This window comes from Heloderma suspectum, chromosome 4, assembly GCF_057233095.1.
Source record: "Heloderma suspectum isolate Gila_16-S chromosome 4, 16-S_ref, whole genome shotgun sequence".
Classification (NCBI taxonomy): Eukaryota; Metazoa; Chordata; class Lepidosauria; order Squamata; family Helodermatidae; genus Heloderma; species Heloderma suspectum.
Window position 1 is genome coordinate 144,021,298 of NC_139461.1, and position 13,056 is coordinate 144,034,353.

Below are 13,056 nucleotides of genomic sequence, written 5' to 3' on the forward strand. Positions count from 1 at the left end.
CCTGAGAGGAGTAGTTTCACTGCCCCAGTTAGGTTTCATTTCTTCAGGTTTGAAATGAAGGTATAAAGAGAGATTGAGAGAGAGAGAGAGAGAGAGAGAGAGAGAGAGAGAGAGAGAGAGAGAGAGGCAGTATGAGCAGAGCCAGGAGACCAGAGCCTGAAGAGGGAGCAGGAAGAAGCAGCCTGGAGGAGGCCAAGTACAGCTAGGGTAAAGGAACTTGCATTTTACAACTTTGTTTTCTCTAGTGCCTTTTGTATCACTTAGCTCTAGTGTGTAAATACCTTTAGTTGTGATTTACTTGCTTTAATTTACTAGTAAACTGTTGTGGTTAAACTCTGTGTCTAGAGTGTCAATCACCCCATGTCTACAGCCTAAACCCCATGTTACTGGGAAGGGGAAGTTTAAAAGAAGGTGGGACTCTTAAGGGGGCAAGAGATCCTTAAGGAGTTGCTCCAGGGGTCCAGGTCATAAGGGGAACCCTGACAGGCTCCATCTGCTCTTGGGGTCTATTCACAGGAATGCTGCTGTCAGGACTGAGACCAGGGCCCCTGTGGTTTCTGATTATTCTGATTCAGAGCTGGAACTAGAGCAGTTAGACCAGAGAATGGGGGAGAAAACTCCCCAAGAGTCTCTAGGAGTTGGGTAAGAATCTACCCAAGGCCATGACAACCAGGTGGCCCAGACTGAGATGCTGCCTCTCCCCCGCCCCTGTGGGAAACCTAGTCCCTTCCAAGGAGGAGGAGGAGGGGCATGACTTGGTTGATGCATGGGCACATCATCGGTCTAAGCGGGCAGACGTAGGGAGTGGCTTGAGACGGTCTGCCAAAATAGCCTCTCACCACAAAAAGAGAACCTCCCTAAGGGAGGGGTTTAAGACACCTTTTGGGTTTCATTGTAGCTGCCTATGTTCAGTTGGGTGGCAACTTCTCTACCTTGCACAAGCCTTCTCTAATAGAGAGTCCAGGAGTAACTATTTAGGCCCGGGGGCAGAGTTTCGCTGAAGCTGTACTGTAGAAAAGCTTGCCATTCGTCTAATAAAAGTGGTGACTTGCTTAAGTTCGAACCTCTGTTATGTTGATTGCATAGACAGAGGGCTATTCAGTTTGACAGCTGCCAGGTATGAGGGGGCCCTGGGCAATGTGCCCCACCCACCTCCCCTGTATACCACCCCTGGCTGCTCTCTCCCTCCACACCACCACTTTGTCCACTCCTATCCACTGCTGCTTTCCTGCTAAGCTCTGCCACTTTCTCCACCCACCTACCGGTTAATTGTGCTTGGGTTGGGAGGAGCCATTTTGTCTTTTTTTGAGCATGCACAGCCTCGATCAGGCAGCCAGATGCACTGCTCAGAAAGTGCCAGGCCAGCTGAGCACCTGCCATCTTTATTTCATCAGAGGGTCTCTGGGCCCCACATGCCTAGCCGTGCCACTGTCTATTCAGGTGGCTGGTTCATGTGTGCAATGTACATCTCTTGATTCCTCAACACTGTGAGGGACAGACTGGATGTGATGACAGAGCCACACGAATGCATCTCTATTGTCTTTAAAACATTTAAGATAGCAGTTGCAGGGGACCCTGATCCAGACTGGGACCATGGAATGGAAGGAGACAGGTTAAGTTTTTGCCTTTGTACCATTTTTCTGATGAAAAGCCCCCCCCCCCCCGCTATTTGCCTGGATTGAAAAAACATATGGGCATAACTGATGGGGTGGGATTTTCAATGGAAAACATTATCCCATAGTCCTGATCCAGATCCCACCATACAGCTGTTATATGTAAAACTCCATTACCCCATAGTCCTGATCCAGATCCCACCATACAGCTGTTATATGTAAAAGTTTAAAGGACAATGAAAATCTATTCACACATCTTATTTCCAAGGCTGCCTGCCTCAGCCGTGTGAATGTCTGAGGGAGATTGCTTGCATTTTTCTAGGCTATGCGCAGAGGCAGCTTAGCAGTTCCTCTCCTAGGCTGATATCACATGCATTCCAGGGAACATGATCAAGAAACTTCCACTGGCCACCTGGGAAGAAATTCCCTAGTTCAGCCTGTCCTGCTGTGAACTGGCTCTTTGCTAAGCAAATGTAGGGATGTATACAATAGAGAAGTCACTTTAGCAGGCAAATGGTCAAGCACAGTTTTACTAGGCACATAGGTTTTTTTCAGCGAGACGACTGAGGCACAGCCAAGGTAAAAAATCAGGGGATCAGTGAAGTAGAAATACAGGCAGAAAGCAGAGTCAGGTAGGAGTCCAGGGGTCAGCAGCATGGAAGCTCAAGCAAGGTCAGGGAGAAAACAGGATACCAGAGATGGAGCTGAAAAAAAACATGTCCAGCAGCTCTCACGTTACAAGTGAGAGCTGATATACCTAGAGCTACAGGAGCCCCACGCAGGGGTCAGCTGCACTGCATTAAGAGGCTTGTGTCAGATGTCCTCATAAGAGCCCAATTCATGAGTGGTCCTCTTCAGTAAGCGAGCACTCCATCGCCAAGCCTCTGTCCTATCAAGGTTCTTAAGGCACCAGTGCTTTCGGGGGCCAGGAGGTGGCCCAGCGTCCCCCTGTGCCTTAGAAGCTGAGCTCTCTGCCTCTCCAGGAGGCAAATCCGAAGGCATCACCCTTGAGGGCCCCAGACTGTCTCAGGTAGTGCCAGGGTCTTCTGAGATGGCCTGTTCCCTGGGCCAACTGGCTCTGAAGGTTCTGGCTCCTCCTCTGAAGATGATTCCATGGGCAGCATGACACCTGGGACCATGACACAGCCTTCTTCAGAGAGCATGTTTTGCATGCAGAGGGTCTCAGGTTCAATCTTCGCATCTCAAGTTAAGTCTTCTACGTGCGGCAGTTATCATGCACTCATCATTCCCTACTCATAGTTTTTTTACAGGTTCTTCAGATGACGTTGTGACCCTCCAGTTTCACTTCTGTGTCTAACCGGCACTTTCAACAATTTTTTTTAGAGTAAAAACATGCAGCAAAATGAAAGAAAGCATGTTTTCCCCTTGTGTATTTGCACTATTTCACTATACCACAGTGCCACATAGAGCTTATGTAGCAGAAAAGGAGAAAAGGACATGATCCTTGTGGAGTGCTCGGATCTCAGTTCTGCGACAAAACTGAACGTAGATACAGCAGATTAACAGCCAATTAACAGCCTTGTGTAGAAAAGCTCAAAATGATCAGATGACAGGTTACAGGAGACCTGAGAATCCTGGAGAGCCACTGCCATGCACAGAAGACAATTCTGGACTAGACCAACAAATAGTCTGGCCTGGTATTATTTAATGTGCTGCTGCTATGGTGCTGAGCAAAGAATAAGATGTAGTGGGGACAGCATTTTACTTTGCCTAGGGCACCAATAAACCTTGAGTCACTCTGTTTTTTTGTACTCTTGCTAGACATCAGATCTAAAAGTCTTTCAAGTAAACAAAAAAGGCTAATTTCCCTGGGGAAAATTTCCTGGGACAGTTGGCAATAATGGCTTTGTTGTTCTGGAATGCACTTTGTCAGGAAGCTCAACTGCCTGCAATAGACATCACAGCTGTATTTCCTGGAACAAAGACCAGATTTCACTGGGCAAAAAATTTTGTTGGCACTTTTCTCATACAACCAACAAATGAAGAGATAATTACCCGTGGGGTTGAAGTGTTAGGTGAGGTGTGCTTCACATGCCTCAGCTGTGCCATGTTGCTGGCAGAGGCAGAGGAATGAAAAAGAACAACTCAAACTATCGTTCAAAAATCCATGAGGAAAAAGAAATCCATGAGGAGTACGCACACAAAGAACAACTTGTGGAGAAAAAGAAATAAAACACAGAAGCAACTCCCCCTGCTGGCTATAAAATACTTCACTGCCTGGATTACATGCTGGTCACCACTTAACTTTCCCCCCTTCTGACCACTGACAGGCAAGTGGGGACTGCACGGCTGTGTACGGCAGCACAGGCCGACTTGCAAGAAAACAGCATGGCACGAACAGCCATTACCAGCCACGGTGTCTGACTGTGCATCCCTTGGGCTCGATCAGGAAATTACATACCAAGAATGGGGGAAAGCTCCCCTATAAAACCACCAGTGTTTTTCCTAGATCCAGAGATCGTTGGCATGCTGAGCCCTGGGTTAGACCATGCAGTTATGACACAAGAGCACCTGACTGGACAAGCACAGGAGGGGCTGCAGCTCAGCAGCGGAGCACCTGCTGTGCCTGCAGAAGGTCCCAGGTTCAATCCCCAGCATCTCCAGGAAGGGGAGGAGAAACCTCTGCCTGAGCCTGGGGAGCTGCTGCCAGTCAGTGTTGACGGCACTGGGCTAGATGCACCAGTGGTCTGACTCAGCATAAGGCAGCTTCCTGCGTTCCTACTCTTTACACTCTTTTTGTGTGGGAATAATCTTATACACAAAGCCTCTGGTGGAGTGCTCACTTCACATTTGAGGTCATGTGCATAGTGATGTGGCAGGAGGCATTTCCACTCTCCGCCAGCTGCAGAGTGGCTCCAGTGCAGTGAGCATTTGCACCCGGTCTAAGAGGCATCTTCCATTTATTAAAGTACCATCACCATGGATCTGCACATTTCAGTAGCCCTGCGGCTCACCCAGCCTCCCTTGGTGTTCTACCTGCACAGAAAACGGTCAGTGCAAACCAACAGGAAAGGAAAACCCTGATAACAGGAAGAATGGCACACTCCATTTTCCAGTTCTGCTGTGGCACTCGGCTGAAGAGGAACTGAGGAATGGCTGCCAAAGACAAAAGCAATTTGGCTAAAGGTTCCATATATGCAAAAGCTTCCTTTGTTACCACGAATATATTTCTGATCTTCCTGCTGGCAAATATTATGAGTGCACTGCCTAATTCCTATGAAGTGACTTGGTTCACATGACAAGACAGCCCACCATGGCTTAATTTACCCAGGGGGCTGTTGCACTGTGCCATGCGCCCACAGGCGCCACTTTTGCAACATGCCTGTGGGCGCCCAGCTTGCCGTGGCTTGTCACATTATACAAACCCAGGCAGCAAGGGTTGTTTGAGGGTTAGACAACCCTCAATTAACCTATGGCTTGTTTTAGGGTTATTGGGAGCTGTCTAATCCTCAAATAACCCCTGCTGCCTGGGTTCGCATGACATGGCAAGCTGGGCACCTCTAGGTACCTTGCAAAAATGGCACCTCCAGGTGCCCAGCACAACACAAGAGCCCCTGAGGGTAAGTTAAGCCACGGTGGGCTGTCTGTCCTGACAGGCAAACAGGGCCCATGGTCTCTCTTGGGGTAGACAGTGGAAAAGAACAGCTTTGTAGGCTATGTTCCCTCTCTGTTCCAAGACCAGTGATGAACTTTACACTGCTCACAGCTGCCATCATGTAAATTTTTTGCTACCCTGCCTTCTTTTTCTACAATTGCTTCCAGGATATTCTGAGTCACATTTAACATCAAGGCACATATACACCTGTGGCTGTATGCGAATTGCATGTGCATTTACACCAACATCCAATCCTCCAGAGGGTTAGATACCCAGCTCCTGCCAGCTCAGGGGGAAAGGCCTTGGGGGTAAGGCATGCTTGGGTACAGTGAGGCAGAGGAGAAACAGGGCAAGGGAAGTCAAAGTGTGTCAGTGTGAAACCTGCTTCTTGTGCAGTGCTGAAGGTTGATTCACAGCTGAGCAGGTCCCTACTTGCTCAGATCAGCTGGCAAGTTTGACCCAGCAACTTTTATATCGGTAAGGGATTATCATCACTTGACTCACTCCTACAAGGCTTCCTTGACTGGTGTGCCTGGCCTTTGCACATTTTTCCCTTTTGGCCAAAATCAGGTGGTGGAACACAGATCGAATCCCTGGCTCAAATCTCACAACTCACTGTGGGCTCAAGTCATGACAGAGATGTGGCAGAGTTGAAAGAGAAGCCATGTCTGTGGCAAGGACTCATCGATCACAGCCATTATTGCACTGGTTCCTAAACTAATCCTCTTTGGGTTTACTGAAGCCTTTAATTGGTGGATTACTTTATTTCTCAAGGCACATTAATGTGCTCCGGGAGATTCCTGACACACTGAAACCATGGGACACGGGAGTGGGGCCCGTGTCAGAGAAAGAGGGCAAAAGAGATGGGGACCGAGATGAAAGCAGAATAATACGGGAAGCAGAGAAGCAGCAGCTGGCTGTGGACGTGTCAAGTGGCTGTATCCTCTCAGCAGCCAACCTGGGGGAAGGGGGCAGAAGGTTTTAGCTGCTGTGGCCCCAGCTGGGAGTGGAAGTTATAGCCTGTTCAGGAACAAATGTCTACTTGCAAGCATGAAAGCTGGGGGTGGAACTTTCAAAGTTATTTCCTTCAAAAAACATTGGCATTACTTTCAGGTACCCCAGTGGCATTGGTCTGGCTGGAAGTGGGTCTCCCCACAATCAGAGTTCGAGTACACCATGCTATTCTTAATTGTGTGATAAAGTTGAAAAATTTACCTAATAAGTTTTTTTTTAATCTAAGTTCTGTTTTATTAGCCTTCAGCCTTGCATACTATGGGTCGGTAGGTTTAATAATCTTCTTTGATCATACCATTTCTGAGGACCTCTTTGTTTCACTTTCTAAGACAGAGTTGAGGAAATGGATTTTTGATCAAAATAATATGTTGGATCAGCAGGCCATTTTATCTTCTAAATTTTCAAGTGTTTATGGATTTCATAAATCTAACCATTTGGTAGATCTTACCTTTCCCAGATTTAGACACGTTTTTAGTTTTCCATTTTCAAACCATGCTAACAGCAGTATTTGATGGTAGATAGTCTTTGGTCACAAAGGATCTGATACTATCTTATTTGTGGATCCTCAGAAACTAAAGATCTGATACCCTAAACTAAAGATCTATGGTTTATTAACAGCCTTTGACTTGCAAATAAATTGACTGACTCTGGAACAGAAAATGGGTGCAGCGTGGACAGCTACCCATACGGTAGAGGAAGAGGGAGTAGTAGTAAATAGTAGGACTAGCAGTAGCATCAGCAATATGGGTGTTGACCAAACGGCCTTTGGGCAACTAGCTGGGATGGTCAGAAAAAGGAAAGTTTAAGGGTCCCTTCAGGGGGCTGGGTGAACTATACCCCCCACCCCACAGCACATACTGCCTTATTGTTAATAACACCTTCCTGCCATTTCTAACTTTCTGTGGTCATGTGGCTTCATGCAATTACCATGGAGCACTCAGATCTTCTAAGTGGTGAGCATGAGTGCATGCTGTGGTTTTAGTGATATACATTTCTAAGCACTGAATATTTAAAGGCTTCACTATCAATTGCACTCTCTCTGCTGAACATGGTGAAAAGTTTCAGTCATACCTTTGTTGTTAACGTCTTAACACATTCCATTAGACTTGGAATGAATTAACATTCCAGTGGTTTCTGATTGACAGGATTCATTTTATGTGTAATGACACCTAATTAATTATTCCTTTTCCTCCCACTCATAAGGTTCATGGCTGAACTGCACTTATTTATATACTGTATTTACTGACTACATTTATTTATCTCTTTTCTACCAAAGAACTCAAAGCAATTTATAGTTTGAAATAATGGCTTACAGTCCAAGGCATGAAACAATAGGAAAAAGGAAAGAAAAATGAGAGAAATTTAGGTACCAACCCCTCCATACTCTTCCATAACAAAGTTACACAGTAACCAGGTGGAATGATCACTGCAGGAGACAGTTCTGGGAGAAGAGAAGCCCAATGGCAGCTGGCCCAGGCAGGCCAATGGACCAGGCCTCACTGTCTCACCTCTCCCTCTGACACTTAGAAAGTTCCTCCCAGTGATGGACTTAACTGGCCAATCCAGACTCTTCCTGAGCCAGAAAATAAATGTTTGGTGGTACCATCACAATGTCACAGACCAGGATTTTACACTACTGCTGCCTAAAGAATGAGTCAGTAAGAACATAAGAAGAGCCCTGCTGGATCAGACCAAGGGTCCATCTAGTCCAGCATTCTGTTCACACAGTGGCCAACCAGCTGTCAACCAGGAAACCACAAGCAGAACACAAATGCAAGAGCGGCCTCCTGCCCATGTGCCCCAGCAACTGGTGTACGTAGGCATACCACCTCTGATACTGGAGGTAGCACATCACCATCAAGCCTAGTCGTCTTTGATAGACATCTCACATTCCTATAATTGATAGACACTGATAGGAATTTGTCTAACTCCCTTTTAAAGCTATCCAAGTTGGTGGCCATCACTACATCCTGTGGTAGCGAATTCCATAGTGTAACTATGCGTTGTGTGAAGAAGTCCTTCCTTTGATCTGTCCTGAATCTCCCACCAATCAGCTTCATAGGATGACCCCAGGTCTAGTATTTTGAGAGAGGGAGAAGAATGTCTCCCTACACACATTCTCCGCACCATGCATAACTTTGTAGATCTCTGTTATGTCTCCCCTTACCCTCCTTGGGTCAGTGATTCAGTTAGCACAACCCGACAGCTCATCATGGGTTAATTTACCTTTTTAGGAGCTGTGGTGTGTTCTGGCCACCATTATAAACATGCAAGCTCCGGCCAGGGGTTGCCATGGCTTGTTGTCTTGTCCAAACCCCGGTGGCGGGGTTATTTGAGGCGTAAACAACCCCTGCATAACCCTCAAATAGACAATGGCCCTACCTGTTTAACCCTCAAATAACCCCCTCTACCCGGGTTTGACCACACGATAAGCCCCAGCAAGGGTCTGCATATTCATAATGGTGGATGACACTAACAGTGGCGGTGTGAAGGTTAATTAACCCATGGTGGGTTGTCATGTTGTCCAAACCAGGTCAGTGTGGTATATGGCTGGCATGTTGGACTGAGAACCAAACTGGACATGAGGTTGCCAACATTGCTTGTCCTTGCATGTTTTTAAAAAAGAAATAGCTGGCATGCCACAATAGGAATAGCATCACATCCAGCTTGGCACCAAGATCAAGTGAAGTCAGGTTCAAATCCCACTCAGCCACGAAGCTCAAGGTCGCGCAACCTGACATACTGCACAGGGCTGGGGGAGGGAGGGAGTTTAAAATGATGGAGGGCTGGGTATGCCACCCTGCGCTGCTCGGAGAAAAGTATCAGAATGTAAAAAAATAAGCACACACCCCGGTATATTTTGAAGTAAATATGTAGTGTCAGGATATAAGCTGATTTTCCTATCTCCGCCCCTGAAAACCATCCCTTTTAGTTCTGTCCAGAAAGGAGTGTGAATGGTTCCCTTTTTCAAAATATCTGAAAAAAGCATGTGAGTGCATGCCTGCCTGCCCGCACACGCACGCACGTGCACACACACAGCCAATGATCTTATTTTCTTTTGGATAAATATATCCAGTTCCTTCAGCCTTCCTGCCTTAAAAGTTGTTTCTTCTCCAAAACATTTCAAACGTGTCAATATTATTCTTTACGTTATGCTCAGAACAGCAGTGTTTTTCCCCAGGGTAGTACTATTTCTTCCCGAGTCCTGAACGCAATTGCCCTGCTCCTGGTAGAGTCACAGACACATGGAAGCAGGGCTCTGTGCATGTAACCCCAATGGAACAAGGAATTGCACATGCAAAGAAGGGTTGTACAAGTGGCACCTGGTCCCATCCAGCATGCGGAGACCCCGCATCTTCAGTTCAGCACCAGCAGCCCTGATCTGTTCAGGAGGGGAAGCCTGAACGCTGGACTTTGCCTATGTATGTGCTGCCCTGGCTGCTGGGTCAGCCTACAGTTGAGTTAGGGCTCATGCTTCTACAAATTACAGCCTGAAATGGCACTGGCCTTTTATTCCATAGGAACACATTTTCTTTGGCTTGTTATCTGCTTTAATTCCTAAACCCTTCTTAGCAATGGTTCTGTATAGAAAGTTATCCTCCACTGTGCGTATTTGGGTCCCCCCTGCCCCATTCTTAAGGGGAAAACTTCATATTTGACTTCTGAATTTGGTTTTATTCTTATCAATTCAAGTCTTCCAGGTAGTGGGATAATCTGAACGGTTTGGTTATCCTTTAAACTGTTTGGAATCCCCCCAGATGTATATCAAAAAAGAACTGCATAGATGCACTGTTTCTTCCGTCCTGTTTATTAATAAAGAGGATGTGCTCAGTGTCATATGTGTGAATATGATATATAATTAGCAATTAATTATGTACACTTAATTAATAAGCAACTTTCATTAACTGCCAATCACTGAACAAGCAGAGAATAATATGGTGTCATTGCCTATGTATTTTTAGTATAGACTGAAATGAGTAACTATTACTTTGGACCCAGAGTGGAAAAAAGTAAGATAATATACTTTATTATACTGACTTGCTGTTATACAAAGATGAAGACTTTCAAGTTATACTGAAATCATCTGCCTGATTAAGAGGCCTGTATTACTCAGAGGCTTAACATACTGGTCAATGCTAATAGAAACTTGTCCTGATAATGGACCTCTTCTTTACTGATTTACTATTTATTTTATGTCTTTAAAATGGAATCTATACACTCACAAGTAAGTCTTTCAGTATATTCACAAATAATAAACCATAATTTCCTGGGGATCTCTATGTATACCTCACTCAAAAGCACCTGTAGATTTTGTAAAGGGACTAAAGGGAAGTGTGTGTCTAAGAAAGAGAAGTTCAGGGAAGTACAGGACTTACATAGGAGCCATAGTTTACTGCCAGAGTCTGTAGAGACCACGGGAGGCCAAGGCCAATGAGAATGTCAAAAACATTGCTTCCAATGGAGTTCGACACAGCCATGTCACCCATCCCTGCAGAAACACAGAAGCATGATAAAGAAAAATTACTGCAGAGAGGAATTCACCATCTCTGGTAGTCACATGTTCAGAATACACAGGTTCAGCAATTATTCACAGAATATTCCTGATGGCCATAGTTTTGCCTCTCTGTTTACACAAATATTGTCGACAATCCACAGCAAACATTTCACACCAGTCTAATTTGCTCACTGGAGTCAATGGTTTAAATATCCACAATTGCATTTCAGTAGGAGTATATACTACGCCATCCCTCCCCAACCTAATGACCTTCAGTTGTGTTGGACTACAACTCCCATAATCCCCCAGCCAGTGTATTGACCAACATCCCATCTTTCTATCTCCATTATCAGCACCATCCCCCCTGCTTTAAAGCTAAATTCCTGCACCTCCATCCATTCACCACAGGCACCTTTCTCCTTTCTTGAGCTAATTTGAAGACAGACAGACGAAGAGGATGTTTTCTGACATGGCACCACCCTTGTCATTTCACTATCCCATAAAAGAATTTCAAGGTTCCCACTCCCCTCTTTTCTGCACACTGAATAAGAATTCTTAGTACATAAGAAGAGCACTAATGGATCAGACCAAAGATTCATCTAGCATCCCATTTCTCTGTTGGCCACCCAGGTGCTTCCAAGAAGTTCACAAGCAAGGCAAGAAACCAACTTATCCCCATCATTTGCTCACCAGCAACTGATATGCAAAAGGTATATTCTCTTTAAACACTGAGGTTACAGCTAGCAATCAAAGTTAATAGCCACTGATAGATCCATCCTCCATAAATATGTTTAATCTCCTTAGAAAGCCGTCACTGCATCTTGTGGCAGCAAATTCCCTAAGGATTATGCATCATTGTGTGTTCCTTTTGTGGCTGCCCTGAATCTACTGACAATCAATTTTAATGGGCACCCCCAAAGTCTAGCGTTGTAATAGAAAGAGAGATTCTTTTTCTTGACAACATTAGTATTTTTTTTTATAAATCTCAATCCAGTTCTTAGTTTTTTTTTTCTAAATTAAAACCCCTAAAAAACCCTTGACCATTTTCACTAATACTTCCTAGCATGGGATTTGTTTTTTCTACCAGCATCACAAATTGAGTGGCTACTTTCACTGGGCAATCAACAATGACCCCCAAAAATCTTTTTCTGGGGGGTGTCTCCATGAGCGATTTACTCTGAGCCGGCTGTGTTTGGAGGTTGTTAGGGATATATGACTTTGTGGCCATCCAGCAGCCACTCCAGAGCTTATCAGGGAACACCCGGATTTCCTGACACTGCTTAAAGTCCGATTCGTTTCCTTAAGTTGGGTTTTCCCTGGTATACTTGCTGTGTGCCCCAACCCCCGCATTGACCTTGGGTATGCTAGCCCTGCCCAGGGGTGTGCCCTTCACCATGAGCCACTCAAGGGGTGTTTCCTGTCCCTGAGTTTCCCAGCACAAACCAATTAGTGTCTACTCAGAAGTAATTCCCATTGTGGTCATTGAGGCTTGCCTCCTGAATGTAGGGGAGCCTCTCTTATTCTCAATGGAGAAAGGGGGGGGAGCCTGGAGGGGGGAGCCTCTCTTATTGGTTGAGCAGCCCCTGCCAGTCAGATGATGTTCACTCCAAACACCGCCCCCCAGCCGGACGTATGTTCTATGAAGCGACTTTTAGAGGTGCAATACACTCGCTCATGGAGACTTGCGCAGAGCAAAGCCAGCTCCTTGAAAAATCTGGGCAAGCCACGATTGGCTTCTCCTTCTGTTGTCATGGAGACACCCACCTGGTTAGTCTGTGCCCGTTCAGACCCTCTCTGGGGGATATGTATAATTAGAAATGTTTTGCCTTAGCGTACATCACTTCCATTGACTTCTATCTACTGTAATATTAGTTTTTTTTATTCACCCAAGTTGGAGCAGACCCCTTGGAGCCCTTGGCAGTATGATTTGTGTGTGTGTGTGTGTGTGTGTGTGTGTGTGAGAGAGAGAGAGAGAGAGAGAAAGAGAGAGAATGAATACATGTAAAGGTGAAAATACAAAACCTACAAATTCAGCCTTGCAGGTTCATGGAGATCCTGCATTCAATGATTGTAGAATTCCCCAGTTCACTCATATTTTTCTACCCATGGTGAAGGGAGCAGGGAGGGGCAGAGAAGGAAAATGGGAGAGAAAATGCAAATCTGGAGCCCCTTCCAATCTCTTCCTAGGCAGAATCTTGGGAAACTGAATGCTGGGGTGACTGGTATCCCACACTGCAAGTACATGTTCTTTGTTCTAGTATTTGTTGTCCATTAATGTTAAAGCAAAAGTAATGTTTCTCTTTGGAAGAGCTTCAACA

General features: G+C 45.6%; 1 protein-coding gene across 5 annotated transcripts in view; it reads right to left on the reverse strand.

Moving 5' to 3' along the window:
• SLC24A3 (solute carrier family 24 member 3) overlaps window positions 1-13,056 on the reverse strand; it is a 269,195-nt gene that overhangs the window by 17,586 nt on the left and 238,553 nt on the right. For all 5 annotated transcript variants that reach the window (XM_084850757.1, XM_084850755.1, XM_084850753.1 and 2 more), the window contains one exon: window positions 10,620-10,732. In XM_084850757.1, the coding sequence (XP_084706883.1) occupies window positions 10,620-10,732 (113 nt within the window). The remainder of the gene's footprint in view (window positions 1-10,619; window positions 10,733-13,056) is intronic.